We start from the raw sequence: 20507 nt of genomic DNA, 5'->3' as shown, positions 1-20507 counted from the left end.
GTAGTCTAACAGTCTAAAGAAAAATCTGAATTGGCTAAAACTGAAATCAGAATGACAAAACTTTCAGAAAATTCAAAAACTGATCACAAAACTCTTATCAATGTCTCATTTTATAGCAAAACGACCGTTGCTGATCATCTCAAAGTCACGTGTGTGAGATGCAAAAGGTTAGAAATCTCTGATCTCTGTAACCAGACAGGGAGATCGCTGGAGCTCCAGGTGTGTGATGATGGATGAGAGGTTCCCACTTTTGAACAATTCCTGGTTGAGCTTCAGATCATATCAAATGGCTCTCTAAGCTGATGATGTAATTGTGAAGACAGCCTGAGAAGATGGAGAGGACACACGCTGACGTCTGCTGAGCGCCGCAGCAGCAGCAAGAGGCATGCAGTAAGCTGATTTCCCAGCTCTTGGGAGGATAATCCGCAGGAATAGTAGCATCCCTGCGTCATGACTCAGACGAGGAGAACTGACTGCTGAGAAATGATGATGGAGAGGCTCTGGCTGCAGTTTACCCACTGGGCAAGATTAGTTATTTATTGTTTGTAGCACAGACCCAGACAAAAAAAATATATTAATGGGCAAAAAAGCACAACAAATCTGCAGACACTAGTCAGCTGTTTCAGGCTGTTTCCACCTACATGTAAGCTGCTTTTTATGAAGTGGTTTTCTGATTCATGGCCTCCTGCTGTGAAATAACCTTGAGATTTGATGAAACTCATGGTGCTACTCTGCAATCACTGTACAAATAACTAACATTCAGAGGCCTCTGCATTTTACATTACACTAAAAACGGAGTACGTCCACGTATGTGCACCGCTTTGCTCATGTGCACCACTAACCTGGGTAGGAAGACGCTCTCCACCACATAGAAGTCCTGCATAAGAACGTCTCTGTCTGGCTTTGAGGTGAGGTTGCCCACTGTGTAGCCGATGCCGAGCTGAATGGCTCCCTTCAAGGCCGATGACGTGGTCTTGACGGGAAAATAGAGAGAAAAACAGCACGTTTATTTGGAACGCTAAAATAGCAAGGATTAAAACATCGCCCTGCTGGAGCAGACGCCCCGCAGACAATTGCAGCGCTCTACAAATTTGCTGGCGCTCTTGATAAAGCCGCGTAAAAAGCCCTAAAATAAAGCAATGTTTTGGAGAAATAATTGTGCTAAAATTTCACTTCAAAACAATTATTTCTTAAAATTTGATTTTCTTTCCTAATGAAGCGAATTGATTTAAAAAAAAACATTTAGGGTAAAGTTCCTTTACCTGCAAATGTATGAAAATATTTTTAGACACAATCATCACTGGTGGCCAATTACTTTGTCTGCATCTAATTATTCAGTAATACTTTGTGAAAATTCAGAAATAATTGTTCTACAAAACACAGATACATATTTATTGATCTTCTTATGGGACAAATAGTGGGAAGGAAAAAAAAGTCATTTTTTGTAATTAACATCATTAATTGGAACTGAAATCAAAACAACAAGAATTATAAAACACCATAGAGACTCACACCTGGAATAATATTCTTACAACATGACACCATTTTGCTGTGGGAAAATTGTTTTGCTTTAGTGTGTTTCAGACTAAAGACAACACCAAATTAAATAATCTCCCATGTGTTTGTGACAATATATTTCTGTGTATGTCGACTGGACGCGTTTGTGTGTAAATTGCCATTGGATAGCACTTGCTTTGAACCGGAGGCGTATAAATAAACCGAGTTGAATAAAATCGTTTTGTAGTGCATCAAGAAAATGCAAATAAATGTAAATATCACCAAACCCAACTAAAAATAGCTCCTATAAGCTGGGAAACAAATATTCCTGTTAGGTGGGTAGTCAAAATAACTAAATATATTCCGACCAAACTAAGACAAAGATAGCTGCTGTGCTACTGTAAACGTTATGGTTACATCTTTATAAATGCTGCCACTCTCAGTGACGTCTACAGGAGAAGAAAAAAAAAGCAAAGAAAACAAGTGGGACCAGCACTGGTCTCTGGCAGCCAGCCCTAACAGGGGTCAGGACATTATGTGCTGCAGCACAAGGACATTTTAACCCACTCAAGTTACTCAGAAGTAAAGCTGCTTTGGACTCACTGGCTCTAAAACTGAAGCGTTTACCAGAATCAGGTTTATTGCATCAGAATAAGGAAATAAATCGCCACACAGCAAAGCCCTGGTTGGCTTTACCTTCTTATAGGTTTTCTCTCGGCTCGTAGTGCGAGGCCCTTCCATCCTGTTTTCAGAGGCGGTCGACATCTGAAGGAAAAGGGGGATCCAAATCAAAAACCGCTACGTTGCTAACAGAGGACTGGTGCTTACTACATAACCTCAAATTAATAATAAATAATATTTATTATTTAATTAATAATAAATTATATAATAAATAATATAATAATAAATAAATAACCTTTCTATAAGGTCAAGAGGGTAACTTACCTTGCTTACAGAGGAGCAGTGCTGGGCCAACAGCAATCAGGACAACACCTCTTTATCTCCTGATGATTGAGCAATCATCAGGAGAGTCTCTATAAGAGAGCAGGAACAGAGAAAGCATTATGCAACAAAACTGGAGGCAAAACATCACCCATAAACTCAGCATTACAGTACAGAAAGCAAGTTGAAAGTAATGATATCAGTTTAGGACAGAGCTAGTTAGGCTGTTGCGTTACATAACTTTCTAACGTGAGAAACAATTCCTCTTGTCGGTCGACTGTGGCTTGTTTGTGTGTAGTAACTCTTTATTGGATTCTTGTTTTGAAGCAACAAAACAATCCTGCTTGGCAGCTTAACGTTTTGAGCTGTATCTCATTGAAGTGCAGAGCTGCGGTTAATGAGTCAGAGCTCAGGGGCGAAAGTTTTCACTATGCTGACAGCACAAGCAACTTCTTCCTGAGCCGCAACACTCCCATCTGTCTGCTGCTCCCCTCCCATCGCTACCACTGCCTCCCACCCCAACGCCCAACCCACTCTGCCTGTTTTGCTCTTTGACTTTCCAAGGAGATATGAAACAAAAAACGGCAGAGCGACGTGACTGAACAAAATCGCACCTCGGCGTTTGTATCGCAGGCAAATCGGTCTGGAAGCTGGAAAAGCTCAACAGAAATCTTGGTTGAGCCAGGACTTTGCGTGGCAAAGCTGTGGCGTATCTGCACTCGCCACATCACCTGCATTTAAATGCATCTGCAGGACCTCATTTTTACTCTTTGGCATTTAAATGATGTGTGTTCTGTTTTGTCATTTGTGTTGTTGTTTTTGTGTTGTTGTTTTTGTACAGCACTTTGGTGCAGTCCTGTCTGCTGTAAGGTGCTATATAAATAAATTTGACATTGACATTGACATTGACCTGAGCACCTTGAAGGACTTTCTGCTTCATCAGCGTTTGACGGCACGTCCTCGGGCCAACCGTTCTGTGACCAGCGGTCACGTCACCTTCAGAGCCGCTGCACATCTGAATGAAAGCCTTTTCAGAGCTCTAGAGTCCAAAACAATCTTTAGGGATATTATACTGTCACGTGGGCCAGTTGCCGGTACCGAGGTTTTTAAAAAGTGGCAATTTTCACATTTCATTTCAAATCCTGTTATATATAGACGCCAGAGAAAAAGCCAGAGATTTCTACAACAGTTTGAACGATAGAGTACCATCGTGCCCCTCCCTCACCTGTTGCTATAAGAAAAGGCTCCTACACTTGTATCTGTCTTATAAAATAGACAAATGTGAACTGTCATCTTGAAAAGTCCAGTCAGAGTCAAAATAGGTGCTAAGGATGGCATTATTATTTTTGCAGCAGTAGGAAAAAATGTTGCATTGTGTGCTGTAAATAAAAGTAATTAGTTCATTTTATATGCTTTTGTTTCGGCTTTCTGAAAAAAATAAAACAGTGCGGCCATGATAACAGATGTCAGCTGGAGATCCAATTCAGCAGAATTTCAGCTTGATCAGACTGACCAGTCAGAAACTAAAAAGTAAAACTTTTTCTGATGACCAAGTGCTTAAAATAATTTAAAAGATATGGTAACACTCTTCAGTGTAAACGTTTGACTGAGGGAAAAGCCCTCAAGGTTAGCTATCCTCTTCAAGACAGTGATATATCCAGCAGGTAACAGGAAGGCTGAATAAGTAAAGTAAAAATGCTCTGTAGTATCCTGTTGAGTGTTTACCTCTGTCGCTCTTTGAAGATGCTGGATTTGGAAATGTGAGCAGCCTTTTAAAAATCTTAGACTGCAGTTTTTATGAAGTTAGCTATGCAGACTGTGCTAAATGTTTATTTAAGGTGCTAAAGATTGTTCAAAATATCACCTCCGTAATCAATTTTTCTGTATTAAAACATTAGTAAAATCTTGTTTTACAGCGACTGCTCTCTGTGACACACGGATAATAATCCTTTATGCCGTAACGGGGAAAAAAATCTTTGGAATCCTTCTTACATTAAACTTCTTAGAAAGAAATTGGATCTTCTGAAGAAAATGTGGGAAAAAAACGGACTAAAAAAAATCAACCACCAAATTTTGACGGGTCCGCCTCTTGTAATGAAATCCGAAATGTGCTTCCTTCTTGGTGAAAACGTGTTTTAAAATAGAGCCAATGTATACTTCTGGGTGAATGCAGGCTCACATGCACTGATAAAGAAGATAAAAAAAGAATGCAGCCGACACCATGAGCGCTCATCTCCAGATAAATTCTTATCTATGGACCAGCTCCACCGTTGCTATAAACACAACAAAATATACTTTGGCCTGAGGCGCAAACTAATCCATCTCTGTTTGGAAACTTGCATCATTTATATCTTTTCTTTCTCCCTTAACAAAAACAAGACTCCGTCAATTATAAGGAAACACGCTGATGCAACATTTGCCTGAAGCCGGAGAAGCCATAATGAGATCCTGTTATCAATCATGAGCAGTGTCAATAGAGGTAAATCTGGATAATGATGTGTTGATCCACCTGAGCCATTATTCGCTGCGACTGGCCTGGCGCTCTCTGAAGCTGAGGAATGTTAATGAGTCCGGCTCTCAGAGCTGCCCTGACCTGAGCACCATTTTGTGCGCATTTCCCTCCACTCCACCCTCCACTCCCCCTCCTGCCACCCTCACCTGACCCCACACAGCCCAGCTGGACGCACCAGTACCCTGTTTCCAGAACGATCCATGAGAGGCCGGCAGCTGCAGCGAACAAACAGCAGGTCTCCTGTTCACTTCATAACAAATGGCAGGCGGACGTATGAACACGCTGACGTGAAATGAATGGACAGATGATCTTAACCAGCCTTGACTTAGTCCTGCCATCCACACCATTAGCAAACAATGCAGGCACATTGGAAAATGACAAGGAAAAACAGAAACAAAGTGAAACGTCAGTGATACAAGACCTTTCGGTTTCAGCTCTGTCACCTCATTGTCTTGGATAGATTATATTGTGGAGGAGATGTTAGAGGTCTGGATGAGAACCAAGTGTAGAAACAGATCCAAATGATTAATACAAAGGAGACTCTGTTTATGAATGTCTAAAAATTTTAAATATATTAGCATGCAGTAGCCTGCAAAAGTATCCACTCGCTTTGAACTTTTCCACATCTTGTCACGTTACGAACAAAAACCTAAAAGTATTTTACACAATAGATCAAATAGCAAGAGGCCAACTGTGAAGTGGAAGAGAAATGATACATGGTTTTCTGCATTTATTAGGAATAATTTCAGAGGTGTGCTGTGCTTTATATTCAGACCACTTGCATCAATTCTTTGCGGCTGCAAGTCTTTTGGGCTACCCCAAGAGAGAGCTAGAAGATGTAAACATCTACAGACTGAAATATTTGCCCCTTCTTTGAAAATTGCTGAAGTTCAATTTTCAAAGAAGGATGGGATTGAGAGAATGTGTTCATCTCTATCTTTGTTCACACTCCAACCAGTTTCCCTGTCCCTGCTAAAGTAAGGCATTCCTACAGCCTGATGCTAAAGCAAGAAATAATTCACTGAGGCATGAGGTTTTTCAGGGTGACGGCCAATGTTAGTCTCTGCACTAACATTGGCAGCCATAAAAACAAGTCAAATTTTAGTCTCATCTGACCAGAGAACCTTCTGCAACCAGAATTTCCAATAGGTTTCCTTCAACAGTGGCGATTCGTTCATATAGGCCAGAGTTATGGAGTGCATAATTCAACAGGTTCTCCCACCTGAGCCGTGGATTTCCCAGGGTCACTGTGGTCCTCTTGGCTACTTCTCTGACGAATGTGCTTCTTGCCTGTCAGTTCAGGTGGATGGCCATATCTGGGTAGGTTTGCAGCTGTGCTGTACTCTTTTCATTTTCAGAAGAGAAGTTGAACAGTGCACTTTGTGATGTTTAAAGCTTGGCATATATGCGTTTTATAATCTAATCCTGCTTATTATACAGTTTATTCACTAATGTTCCCTTTTGCGCAGCTATGATAGCCAGGTGAAGTGTTTATTTCCTACACTGCAGTCAAAAGAAGAATCCTTCACAATGCGGGTCAGGAGCAGAAACAAGGAGGAAAACAATGTTCCAACGGCAAGATGCAACCATCAAACTCTGCTTGGACGAAGCAGAATTGTGTTGTACAAGGTGGAAATTGTTTGTGGAAACACAATTTACCTTCACGTGTCCGTGTTTTAATAACCTAGTCTATGTACTCTTGACATTTGACTCACTTTTCTTTAGCACTTTTAAATTGTTTTGTGTGTGTTTTCTTCTAATCAGGTCCCATAAGAACCGACAGGCTCATTCCACACTGTGGACGGCTCTGCTCATAAACAGCTCCACTATAACTTGTCCCACCCCCTTGTCCAAAATTCTTTCCCCCTGCAAACAGGCCCACTTGAGTGCAGATCAAACACTCGTTCTCATGCCATATCTCCTCCATGGTTTCAAGGGTACTGCCAAGGATGCCGGCCGGCCCCAGTGGAAGTCAAACAGCAGCGCCGTAGCCAGGCAATCTGGGAGACAGAAATCTGATGCAGAGAGGAGACAAGAGCTGTCTGCCAACGATGCAAACCAAATAAAGTCCAATTATTATGAAATTAATCATCCCTGACAGCGACATTTGAGCTGAGACATATTCAATCACAGAGGTTCCTGTAGACATCAGGATACAAACAAACCCAAAGGCTTTTTTTCCCTCTGCTTTGTTTCACTCCCTAGAAACAGTAATATCGGCTTACTCAAGCAGACTGTAAACAAAATGATGAATCAATATTGAGACAGCAAGGCAGAGCACTAAGGATCAGGCCGCCTGGCTGCCGTGACCCCCACAATCTCTTACCATAACGTTAGAGAAAAGGATTTCAGTGGAGAAAAACCAAGAAGACGCATGCTGTCATTTTAGCTCATCCTGAGGGGAAGTGGATTGGTCAACTTCCCGTCTGAAATACCAGACAGAGAAACACCAACATTAACTCCTGATTTAATTCATTTCTGTTTTTTTTTAAATACACGAACAAGAATAGTCTCTTCAGACTATGAGCAATACAATTATGTATGAAGATGAAATGATCAAGCCTATATCTGCAATTTACATTTTCTGATTTACAGTCAAATATTTTCCTGACAAACTTACTATTTTTCTTTCAAAGCCATAAAAAACAGAATGTGCATATTTAGAGGTATGAGTTTTTAATCCAACAGAAAATGGGAAGGATCACAGAATAATCCCAGTTTATGAATCCAAGCACGCGTCTGTCACCAGGAAAGCATGTTGATTTTGGAGGCATTTATACATTTTTATTAATTTGATGAACAGGAAAAGAAGAAAAAGGGTTTTTTTTACTTTGGGATGTCCTGATCCAGGACAAAGTACAGGCAGAAGATCCCAATGAAGGCATCATTATCTCTGACTGAAGTCAACTTTCTGTCCTACTGTCACCTGTATGCCAGTAAGACAAGCAGTCATGTTTTTAATCACGGTCTATTTTTTCATGCAGACCTTTAAAAACTGCAATAAGCTGGGAACATTTTGGTGATCCAATATATCTGGGTTTTCATCATTAATCTTTATACAAATCACCATTACAATGAAATTGACTGTGAAGGAAAAACTGTGTTGGCTGCTGCAGCATTGGTAAATGCTAGAAATCTAATGGATTGGATTTGTATCACGGCAAAACGAAAAAATTATTTAGACAGAAATCATTTTGTGTGGTAAAATGGCATACTTGGAGTGTGTGTTTGGTCACACACTTTGATTAATCAGGCCAAGAATGTGAAGTATTTGCAAAATGTATTATGATATCTTGATGGATTTTGAGTGTGGGGAGTTAACTTCCTCCAGGACCCACAGAAACTTTCTTAAGGAGGCAGATTCTGATTCATGTTCTAAAGACTGACAGAGTCGTTCAGTTAGGACTAATCCAAGATAAGATGCAAAAGAATAACAACCCCATACAGAGTTTGCAAACCATGAATGTGTGTTTTCTGTTTCAATAGAAACCTATCAAATCCCCTCTTCAACACACACCTCCTCCCTTCCTCCTTCAGCATATGAAACTGATCTGTTTCATGTTTTACTACATTAGGAGGATCGTTTGTTTTCATCCCCTTTCTGACGGACAGGCTGTGACGCAGCTTCAGGGTACGGTCTGCCCACTAACAGCAGGCACTATGCAGCACTGCAGATCTTGGAAGAAGTCTGTGTGTGTATGTGTGTGAATGTGATTAAAAGTCTGAGGCAGCACCAACGGAGGCTGAGGATAGCTTATCAGACAGAGTTGCAAACAGAACTGAAGTTAAGTGGCGGAGCTTGTTAATTTAGCCAAATTTTAAAAAGCCTGGGATATTACCTCATCGTACAGTGAGGAAAATAAGGAAAAATCTCTTGGGTAACCAACGCTGTCAGCTTGCTGCTGGAGGAAATGCCTGAATGGATCCCTGAGGTTTATGCTTCTTTAGGATGTCTTACTAAACTAAAGAACGAAACCAAGAAATTCATGAAGTGGCCAGAAAACCAGTGTGGATGTACAGTAGATTATGTAATCCTGTATGATAATATTTATATTTTTGTCTCTGCCTTCATGTACATATGACCTGGAGTGACATCCCATTCTTAATCCATAGGGGTTTAATATAATGTTGGCCCAACCTTTGAAGCTATTAACAGCTTTACGTCCTCTAAGAAAGCTTTCCCCAAGGTCAGACTCTGATGTTGGACAAGAAGATCTGCCCACACTCAAAACACTTTGTACAGGTGAGGCTAGTTTTTCTACAACAAACTCCCTCATCCATTTTGCTAAGCACAAAACAGCAACCCTTAATCCCATTAGCACCAAACTTTGCACTTATTTTTTAGGCTCTTGTGGCAATGACCAGCCTAACTGAAGGTACTCAGACTGTGGGGGTGTGCGTGTGTGTGTGTGTGTGTGTGTCTGTGTGTGTGTGTGTGTGTGTGTGTGTGTGTGTGTGTGTGTGTGTGTGTGTGTGTGTGTGTATGTGTGTGTGTGTGTGTGTGTCATGGAGGGGAGAGGGATTTGACCTTTTAAATATGACAAGACCACACAAAAAGGGGCCTAACAAGAAGGTGGGAGTGGTAAACATAAGGGAGGAAGACGATGACAACGAGGAAATGCGACACAAAAGGTGTGTAAAAATTCAGTCATTCCTTTTCTTATGGTTAATGCAACACTCACTAAACTGGGTAACATATTAACAATGTTATTCTTACATAAGAGAAAAGAAGAACTGTAGTTATAACACAATTAAACAACTAAAGAAGTATTGTGTTCATTTTATTTTGCATGCCCAGCGACTTTAGCTTGTGTTTTTGAAAGTCAGATCATCATTCATCACTTTCACTCGAGTCCCTCTTTGTATGGGAAGCAGCAAGGAGGAGGTCACCCTCCGTGTCCGGAGAGAGTCACATGATTCATTCGAGGGAACAGAGTGGGAGGGAGCGTTGAGTGAAACACAGGGGCAGGAATATATAGAGAAAAGAAGTAAGACAATGTTCCCTAAAGATACAGAAGCAAACAAAAGGAGCTCCAATGAGCGTGATAGAGAACAACACTCCACTCTCCGAGATGACGACCTATTAAAGCAGGCTTTTTTTTCCCCCTCAGACAGCAGCTATATCCATCACCAGGCATCCAGCAGAGCCTCGTGTCCTAACGTCATCGTCCAGGGAAAACAAACGGCACAAATACAATGAGAGACAGGGTTTCCCAGCTCAGCCAGGCCCTTTCAGGGTCCAAAGGTCCACTCTCCCTCAGTAAATCCTCGAGGGAGATAGAAAGTTTTATTATCTAGAAGTATTACAGTAAACAGAAATGGCCCAATGATGCTAAGAGAAGGTTAATCATTTCATCAAGAAAGGAGACACAAGCTGCAGTAGATAAAGACGAGAACTCTTCCTCTTGTCTCGCTCGTTTTTTCCCCCCAGTTGTCTTCACTCAGCTCTCCCTTTCATCTTGTGATCTTTCCTTCCCACTTTCTCACTCTGACTCCCTGAGCGGGCCTCTGCAGACTTCGTCATTATAAGGGAAGTGGGAGGGAAGAAGGGCGAGAAAGGGTACTATGGAGGACTAAAACAACAACAACAACAACAAATATCTGAATGATATACATTCCTGTGAGGCTCCCAGCTTAATGCTCAGCTAGCAGCCTTCAACCAACCGACCGGGATTCAGTACGGGACAATTACCAGCTAAACGTCCCTGCAGGCCCCCTCCGACAATGTTCCCTCGCCCTTTCAAAGCTGGTGCCCATGAGTCGATTGGCCAGAGCAGGCAAGCAGAGATCATTAAGATCGAACGGATAGCTTTGAAGTGAATAATGAGGATTTTAAACAGATCCCAGACTGCACACGGATGTTTGTGGACAGTCTTCAAAAGATTCAGCTTTCTGTTTGTATGCATGTGAGAAATTTGGAGTAGTTCTGATCTTTTCGCCCCGGCGCCATTTCACACCTTTGAAGTTCTGGTCGTTTTGTACCCAACTTGTTTGACGTTATAAAAGAGCTGTCTGCCAGTGGGCGTTTCTGGCTCGCTGGGTATCAATTCATAGCCGCCAGCGGTGTGTTTCACACCCTTCTGACATCAGACAATTTAAATCTTTATATTCTGCTTGTAGACTAATGTAGTGTGTTTACGTGAATAGAATAAATAATATCTATCAGCAGGGGGTCACCCTGAAATGAAATCATAATCTAATAAAAGACAGAAATGTTCAGAAGGGTTAATTGGTTAACCCTTCTGAACAGGGATCAGAACCAGGTATGTGGAGATATGGTGTATTACAAAAAGCTTTTAAAAATTATTATCCTTATAAGTCATAAAAACTAAAATTATTCATAAAAATACAACAAAATACCTGATCCACAATGGTTTAAATATATGGCTATGAAATACTTTGCTTGTGGCTAAGAAATAGTAATGAGTCCGTGAAATGGAGGTACAAATTGGTAACTATGACAAAATGAAAAAGTTAGACCATTTATTACATTGATGGCTAAAGATGATAAAAACTACATAAAGGAACGTGACTGCTGGTCACTACATTTTTTAGCAACAAAATATTTTTGGGGAGTTTTGGTCTTTGATTTGTGAAGTTCAAAAAATCTGCAAGGTCCAACAAATCTGGAGCACACACACTTCATTTTGGTTTTAAATACTATCACATGAGCATGAAAACTGGACAGATTTATGTCAGGCTTATCGTGTTTGCAGCATATTTCTAAGCCAGTCTTTTACAAATGCTTAAAAAATTATTCTACATTAAGTAATCTAATTGCATTATTATTATTAACATTAATAGTATGAAGAAAAAATATTAAATATGTGTCAATTGTTTCAACTACTTGACCAAGACCTTGTTACACTCTGTCTCATGCAGTTAGAGAAAACTTCATTCACTCAGGCACTTTCTCTAGCATTTAAATAAAATAACTTTAAACTGTAAAAATAGCACAACAAATGTCATTTTTGGTTGGTATATCTACATACCAGTAACCGGCTTATCCCTATTTTGCACAGTTTGTTTTATTCCCAAAGTCTGGTTATTTTCTGCATCAAAGTTTATCAAACATTGTGCGCTTTTATGAATGAAATAGACTCATGTAGCTGTTTAGAGAAGTGGATAATTGGAGGGTAGACCACTCTGGTCCCACAGAGCCTTAAGTGCAACCTCTGATGAATAAACTTTAATTCCTCAAACCCACGAGGAGCCCTGGTGTATTCACAGATGTCGTACTTGAAAGGTCAGGGGTAGTGAGGGATGGCTATGTGGAAGTTATTCAATAAAGTCGTAATTATGGGAGCTGGTGCTCATTTTAGAGCGCCCAAGATAAGATTTATCCAAAGCATTTTGAAGGTGAACTCAGAGACTTTTTTCAGTTAGCGGTGCTGCCCACTGTTATATTAATTATTATGAGAAGTGAAACGACTGACTCTTAATTATTGACTTGACGTCTTTCCCTTTCAAGAGATGAATAGAAAGAGTGAAAGGATGATCGACAATGCATGTTTATTCTGAATTTTCTATTTTTAAAAATGTTTATTGTTTACATATAATGCTAAGTTACAATAAATACAGAGATAAAGAAGAACCTGCATATTATCCATGCTAGTTTTGGTTCTGTCTATAACTTGGATAAAGCTTGTGTGAATTCCCAAGGAGGACACCAAACCCCAGAACATTTCTAATAGCCCCTACAACAAAAAGTGACTTAATTACAGAGCTGTGACTCCTGACTGAGTGCTAATGGCAGTCAGATCCGTATGAGGTATGTGCTGACATGAGTGGAGGCTGGCCAACGAGTGAGGACAATAAAACAGATAACACACACACAGAGAGAGAGAGGGGGAGAGAGAGAAAAAATAAAAAGAGAGTGAGAGAACAGTTCATTAGTTCATACTGTACACTGCTCACCCGTATGCTGCACAAAGGTGGATCGTCAAAAGGCTATCAGGTCTCTACAGGAAGTGGGTCAACTTGATCATAAATTTGATTGTCCTCTAAAGTTTTTAGCAATTAATAACCCAAACGTTGTAGGTGGTAACAATTCTAATAACAGCTATTACATCCGAGAGGGATGGTTTTAGCTCACACGACATAAATGCAGCATATTTACAAGTGATTTGTCAACCACGGAGGCTGCTCTATTTGCATGTCAGTCTCATAAAATATCCTGAGCAACAATTCTTTAGTTAATAAACACCAGCCGTGTGATCCAGCAGCCGAGACGTCCTGCTTATTAAAAGCAGGAATACACATTTTGATAGCCTTTAACAGACCTGCACAAAGATGATCTCTGCAAGGGCCTGGCAGAATTGTTTGCTGTTATGTTCTGAATTCAAGTGGAAATAAATTCATTTAAATTCATGTTGAGTGTAGCAGAAAGTCCTGCCTTGTTTTCAGCTTGTAGAGCGCATTATCCCTGGCTCTAAGAGAGATGTTCTGACAGCAGCTATAGGACCTCAGTTTTAGCTGGACTGCACGCAAACATCAGGAAATTCTCAGAGGAATTTCCCTCTGGGAGGACCGAGAGGCATTTTTATCCGATAATGATGAATGTGACGAGACACTACTGCATGTATGTGTGTCCAAACAGTACGGTGTTAGTCAAGCTGTCATCAGGAATGGCAGAAGGAATGTTGGTGAGTTATGTAACCACTTTAATAAATCTCATATTGTTGTTATTTTTGCTGTATCACCACCGAGTTCCCATGGTACCTTATGATATGTACCAAGTGCTCTTTGACCCAGAAATCATAAGACTACTCTGAAAGGATCGGCAGAAGTTAATTGTTACACCTGTGAACTTCACTCCACAACGGGGCTTTCTGACGTTTTCTGAAAAAGTTGAATTGAAAGTGTTCATTAGTAGCCCAAGCCTTATTCATGAAAGGAAAAGATGAAGAACAGAAAGGATCTTATGTTCATCTAACAAATATGGCCTCTCAACTGCTAATTATGTAGGAAACCGCTCTAACTGCACACATATGTTCACTGCAACATGCAAACCCCTTTATCACCATATAAACTCAAACGTCACTGTACTTTATTATAATTTTAAGAAAGAAGCCAACCCTATGTGAAAATGATACGTGTACAAAGTGTACTGTGCATTTTTATGCAGCTCCCCTTTGAGTCAATCATTTGTAAACCCTTTTTACTACAGTTGCAGCTGCGGGTCTCCAATAGCTTAGCACATTTAGAAACCTCTTTGCGAAATGTTTCAGCCTAAGTCAGATTGGACAAAGAGGGTCTCTGAACAGCACAAGCATCCCCACAATATGATGCTACCACTACTATGTTGCATAGCTGGAATGGTGCATTAAGGATGATGTGCAAGGTTGATTTTTCCTTCCCAACTGAGCTGTTATTCTCTGCAGCTCCTTCAGAGATACCATGAGCCTCTGCTGCTTTTCTGATTAATGCTCTTTTTGTCTGACCCATTAGCTTAGGTAAAAAAACCTTGGTAGATTAGTTGTACCATACTCTTTCTATCTTTGATGATGGATCAAACAGATCCAAACTAAACTATTTTTCTATAAATGGAAAACCAAGTATCATTTCCTTGCTGCATTCATTTATTGCATAAAATTTCAAAAAGAAACAGCATTTTACCAACATCCAGCAAAGCGTGTTACACCTCAAGACCTGAGGGAAATTTGCATGTTTTCCCTTTCAAACATTGTGGGCATAAAGCCTCTCAGTCAAATGAGGATGATAAAGGAGTTTCATAAAGATAAACACAGATGCATATACCTGCAGCACCCGACTTATACAGGCTGGTTTGGGATGATCTGATTTGTATTTTACAACCCCGAGTACGTCAAACGCTTCAGTGGATGTTCTATGTTTTTACTATATTGTATTCACTAGTTTAGATCCTTGCGGTGCAAATACTATCTGAAAAAGATGGATACTGTCCAGATATGCATAAGCATTAGATAAACTCAAGAAAAGTCAATAAAGTACACAAAGATAACTCCACAATGTCTTTTAAATTCAGCAAAGCCTAAGCCTCATTATACTTGTTAATAAAGGCGTCTGAGATGAATGCAGCAAAAGCTAGTAACATTTTATAATTGTGGAAAAATCTTTATGATTGCTATATTTCTTTTTTATTATTATTAAAAGGTGAGATACAGCAAGCAATTCTGCAAACTACAACCAAGAATTGCGTTAACAACGTGAAACAAAAACAAACCAAGCCACTGGAAGGGATCAATCTGTCTTCAGAGCATAACCTGCTGTATCTTTGGTCAAGCAGGGCTGTTTTATATCTGTCACAGCCTGGTGACTCTCTCAGAGGGGCTTAAGAGGGAAATGTGAAGAGCCCAGGATCCAGTCACCAGCACAGAAATGTATCACGTTAACGTAAAGAGCTGTGATAATGGGAAGAGATGCATAGAAGAAGAAGAAAAAAAACAAAAACAAACACGCACACACACTCTGCGACGAAAGGATTTAAAAGAAGGCTGCATTCAGTTCCCGAGAAATTGATCAACTGAAACTCATTGGCATGAAACTATAAATATTCCACATTCTGAAGAATTCATTACAAAACACAAGTTGCACAATTTAAGGCTCGCGTCATTGTCCATCCGATTGTTTCTAAGCAAGTCTGAGAAGCTGACAACAACAAAAAAAAAACGTATTTCACTAATAAGCAGGAAAAACTAATATGGATTATAATTCATAAGTGACAGATTGTAGTGAAATCCAACCTACAATCCAAAACCTGAAAACAATCTGGCTTCTCTCATCGAGGACCTGTGTCCACATTAGGTCGAGAACACCTTGTATCGAGGCAGAATCTGACGTCTCCGTTTAATCACACCTGCAGTTTTTCACCTGTCGCCACAGCACCTGAGATACGACACGTCACGGTCCCTACTGTCTCCCCAGTCGCCGCTGTTTCTACGAAGTTGCACTAAACTTTGCGGGTGAACAAGTACAGACATCGTACCTCCAGCGGGTTTCCCTGATGAACCGAGCAGAAATTGTCTTCTTCTCGTTAATCCCGTAGAAATATTTCCCAGGGAGGCTGCTGCGGTCCTCACAGAGCCTTATTTTTTTCTTCTTCTTCTTCAAGCGGAGGATCTCCAGCAGATAAATGAATGCGGTTCCGTGTCATGTACTGTTTGCTGTACTTCCCTCCACAGCAGATCCGCCGTACTGTGCTGCCGTAGTTAGACAGCCTGTGTGTGACTCTGTCTGTTCCTGCCTCTTTTTTTTCCTCCAGCTTTTTTTTCCTCAGTGCACCACGGAGAAGAAACACAACGACTCAATAACTCCACCTCCAGGCCTGAACCCGAATTATAAAATTAAATCGTAACAGAATTTCATTAGCCTAATTTTGGTTTGATGCCTTGGCAGGACTTCACATTTAGGTGAGATTAAAAAAAAAATCTTCTTGGGATTTGTTTTAACAGTCTAACAGTAAGTATAGGTTTATGTTGCCCAGTACTTGCAGCTCACATGTATTGTAAAATAAAGACACATAACCGTTATTTTGATCTCATTGTCACAGCAAAATGTCCCTGTTTTAGTTCAGTTAGGAATGCCAAGATTACTGTATTTATATTTCCAAAACCCTAGAATAATAAGATGCATAATTTTATACATATCTTTTAAAAAAATCCTTTCCTATGATAATTATATCTTTTAAAGCAGCTCAATGTGCTGTACTGTACTAGCTAAAGTGAATTTAACTAATCTCCACGTCCACGTTGAGGTATGGTGTCATCATCCACTTGAAAAGCAACTTCAGCGTCCCTGAAGATTTAAAATGTGAACTTTAAAAGATAAAATTCACATCAATGTAATAAATTGGTGTGACAATTAACATTTTTCACTAACCTCACAGTTGTGCATCCAAAATCAAAATCTAATTTTATTTGTATAGCACATTTCAGCAGCAAGGCATTTCAAAGTGCTTTACATCATATCAAACACAGAAACACAAAGCAACATAGAATCAACAATCAAAACACGACATTAAGTCAAGTTCCATCAATAAATTTGTAATTGATTACGTTTCAAATACAATCCTAAACAGGTGGGTTTTTAGTGGAGTTTGCATCCATAGAAGGTTTACCTGTTAAACTCCTACTGTGTTATATGGAACAAAATACCTATTGCTATTTTTATTCCCACTCACGCTCACAATCACACAGTTTAAAACGATGTAGACAGCATTTTAATGAACTTCTGGCAAAAGGCTCCGTACACCTTTTTCACGGAATTTCGAAGAAGGTTGGATCACTGCTCATCTCTTCAGGGTCTCTGAAATGAATTTGAATTAGCATCAATATGTCACATCTGGCCATCACATTAAAATGATCTTATAGCTCGGTACCTGTTTTGCTGCTAGTTTGGCCTTCGGCTGCATCTTTTAACACAGTAACATATTACACCACCAACCAGAAGTGCAGCAAAACCAACTGTGGGATGAAAAATCTAATATTTAGGACACATGTAACAATTAAAATGAGAAGAATTTTTATATCTTGTCTAAAATGAGAAGAAATAAAAATTCTGATCTTACCTTAACACCAGCCTTTACAATGATATTTTGGCCCCCAGTAAAGCAAGTGGCCAGATCACACTAAACAAGACGGGTCAGTAACAAAAAGCCAAACTTCTCAGATTTAACTTTCATATGTCATTTGGTGAGAGACAGGCTGCAAGCATACGTTGCACAGGTCCACAGTTTGTCACAAAACAAACAACCATGCACACGAACACACAAACACGCAAACACACATAATAATTCTTAAGGAAAAATCTGACAAACCAGTAAACCTAACAAGGAATTTTACTGGACTGTGGGAGAAAGCCTGAGTACCCAGAAAAAAAATCACACATCTACAGAAAGAACATGCAAGTTAGAATAACACCTAATGGGAATGGGGGTGTGCTGTGGTGGCGCAGGGGGTTAGCACGCCCCACATTTGGAGGCATTAGTCCTCGACGCGGACGTCGTGGGTTCGATTCCCGGTCCTGACGACCTTTGCCTCATGTCCTCCTCACCCTCCTTCCTGTCTGCCTACTGTCTAAAAAAATATGAGCCACAAGTGCCACAAAAACTCTTTGGAGAAAAAAAAGGAAAAAAAAAAAAGAATAACACCTCACTTTGTGTTCATTCTGAAACATTGACAACATATATGAGAGGGTATAACATTCTCAATGTCACTTAGATAAATATTTTAAAGTACAGAGTACCAGTTCAAAAAACCAGCATGTTTATGTCATATCCAAACCTGCCATCTTCTCATTATTCTATTCTATTTTTCAACTGTAAGCATTTTCAAAGTGACATGTGACATATAGACAGTGATATTCGCTTATAAATATAGAGGATAACCTTTCAGTACTAGATGATCATTTTAACTCACGAATGCATCCTAGGACAATGTATCCTGGATGAACTCCCGCTGCTTTCTTCCCATTGTTTGAAGGGGTTGATGATGAAGAAGTAGCTGAAATGTTGGATAAAAACTCCATTTAGTGTTGAGATAAAACAGTTAAATAGTGTATTCTCAATCAATACTTACCATGAATCCAAAGGCAAATGGGGTCAACGTCTTATAGAAAGAAAGACACAGGAAAGTGTTATTTGATTTATAAAACCAGATACTATATATTACAATGTCAAGTACATTTTTTATGAAGATCTGACAACAAATTCACTGTGTAGATGTGTAAATCTGTTAAAGACATACAAACAGACCTGCATCTGTGGTTACTATAAAACTAATTCTACAAAAGTATTGATTCAGAAGGGCTGAACACAAATGCACATTTTCTTTTGGATCATTTGTGAAAATCTTTAATCCACTTTACTTGTGAAATTACCTGTACATTTCTCTGTTGAAATGTATTCGCTCTCCTCCTCAAATTCACACTTGGTCCCTACTGGGGTGGAAACATATGCACGGCCATCATGCTGGCACACTTTATGGGGAAGCGGAGATCCTGAGCAATCGGGAAGGAGGTCATGCTGAAGGAGTGTGTCATTACAAAACACTTTTACCACATTGGCAGCACATCCTGCAAAATTGCAGTAAAAGAGCTCCAGTGAATCCTTGGCACCTGTAAAATCATGTAGAAGACGTTTCACATGAAGATGTTGGTGCATTATCATGAGATAAGTCTGAGTTATAGAGACATTTCTGACCTGTGGTGATTGGAAGACTCATTGAGACTCCAAAAGCAAGCAGCAAAAATATGCTTTTTACTATGGAAACAATAAAATGAAGCAAAAATAAAGGTTGTTAGCAAGTGGCCAATGAGTGAAGTTTAAAGTTGGAAAATTCTCAGACACTTACTTTCCACGGCAAAGGTTGCTGCAGACGACTGGGTGCAAAAACGCATTTTGGCTGAGAAATATTTTTGCTCCACTGCACCTGAAGGAGGATTTCTGTTTTAGCATATTTGTAGCAATACCACAAATTATAGCTTCTCACTATCTGAATGTTAGAAGTTCAGATTATATGAACTTCTAACATTCATATAATGTTACACCTTTTTAAAAAATCTTGTAATAAATGGCAGTTTATGTAATGGTTCACTAGAGGGACCCAAAAAATCAGCCACGACACAGGAGTGAGCAGAAAACTCTGATATTTATTAAAAGGCAGCTTAAACCGGGCACGCAGGATCGTCCGCTGCAGCACTGCGAAGGGGGGCGGAGAGGAGAGATCGGTGACTGGACAAATAGCAACAAAAGGATCTGTTACTGCGTGTGTGAAGGGAACACTAACCTGGCTTGGCGATCAGTAACTGAAGTGATCGGCTGAGGAACCAGGAGGAGCGCGGATGCTGCGCTGACGCAGAGCTCGGCAGGAAGTGCCTGGGGAGGGAAGCGCTGATGCAGGGCAGCGTACAAACTAGCTAGGCAGCAGAAGAACCAAATCCAGATCCGAATCCTTAGTCAGACGGGCCGAGGTCATGCACGATCGGGGCTAAGGGTAGAATCCGTGGGAGTGGGCGAGAGCGGTGTAACTGAAACAGGCGTGGGTCGAGATCCAGAAGGGCGATAGTAACAGTCCGACAAGGGCAAGGCAAAAGGGGCAGGTCCGAGGAACAAAGCGTGGTCGTGGCTATGAGGGCGAGGTAAAAGTGCTGGAAAACTACTTGCTGAAAGCGTTCGATAATCTGGCAGTGTGGTTGCGACTGAGAGAGGCTTAAGAAGGGAGACAATCAGGAAGCAACGCAGGTGCGAGGAATAACGGAAATGAGGGGCGTGACTAGGATTGGCTCAAACAGAAAACAGTACAATGTGAACATCACAGTTTACTATAATAGCGTCTTCACAACATATTGGTAACGTATCAGTCCAGTGGGGATTCAAGTGACTCTTTTAGTTTTCCAACATCTGACTTCCCTCAAAGCACTTCATGCTTTGTCCTGGAAGGACTTGACAGGAAGTGTCTGCAGGAAGTGTACTGTATGTCTGACATGCTTTTTAGATATCAAATAAGAATTTATCATTATGAGTAACCTTTTTTCAAAATACTTTTTCACTCTTGCTTGAGAAATTTCCTGGATGGCA

At 40.3% G+C, this 20507-nt stretch overlaps 1 protein-coding gene across 1 annotated transcript in view; it reads right to left on the bottom strand.

Moving 5' to 3' along the window:
* The window catches only part of LOC102222446 (phosphatidylinositol 4-phosphate 5-kinase type-1 beta-like), a 40528-nt gene extending 24372 nt beyond the window's left edge, over window positions 1–16156 (bottom strand). Inside the window, exons 1-4 of the mRNA XM_005804042.2 lie at window positions 15918–16156; window positions 2443–2531; window positions 2194–2262; window positions 843–973 (exon numbers count right to left, since the gene is read on the bottom strand). Of these exons, the coding sequence (XP_005804099.1) occupies window positions 843–973; window positions 2194–2262 (200 nt within the window). The 5' untranslated portion in view covers window positions 2443–2531; window positions 15918–16156. The remainder of the gene's footprint in view (window positions 1–842; window positions 974–2193; window positions 2263–2442; window positions 2532–15917) is intronic.
* Window positions 16157–20507: the final 4351 nt, after the last annotated feature.

This window comes from Xiphophorus maculatus, chromosome 12 (genome assembly GCF_002775205.1).
Source record: "Xiphophorus maculatus strain JP 163 A chromosome 12, X_maculatus-5.0-male, whole genome shotgun sequence".
Taxonomy (NCBI): domain Eukaryota; kingdom Metazoa; phylum Chordata; class Actinopteri; order Cyprinodontiformes; family Poeciliidae; genus Xiphophorus; species Xiphophorus maculatus.
Note: the sequence above shows the minus strand (reverse complement) of the source record. Positions and strands in the feature narration are given on the sequence as shown.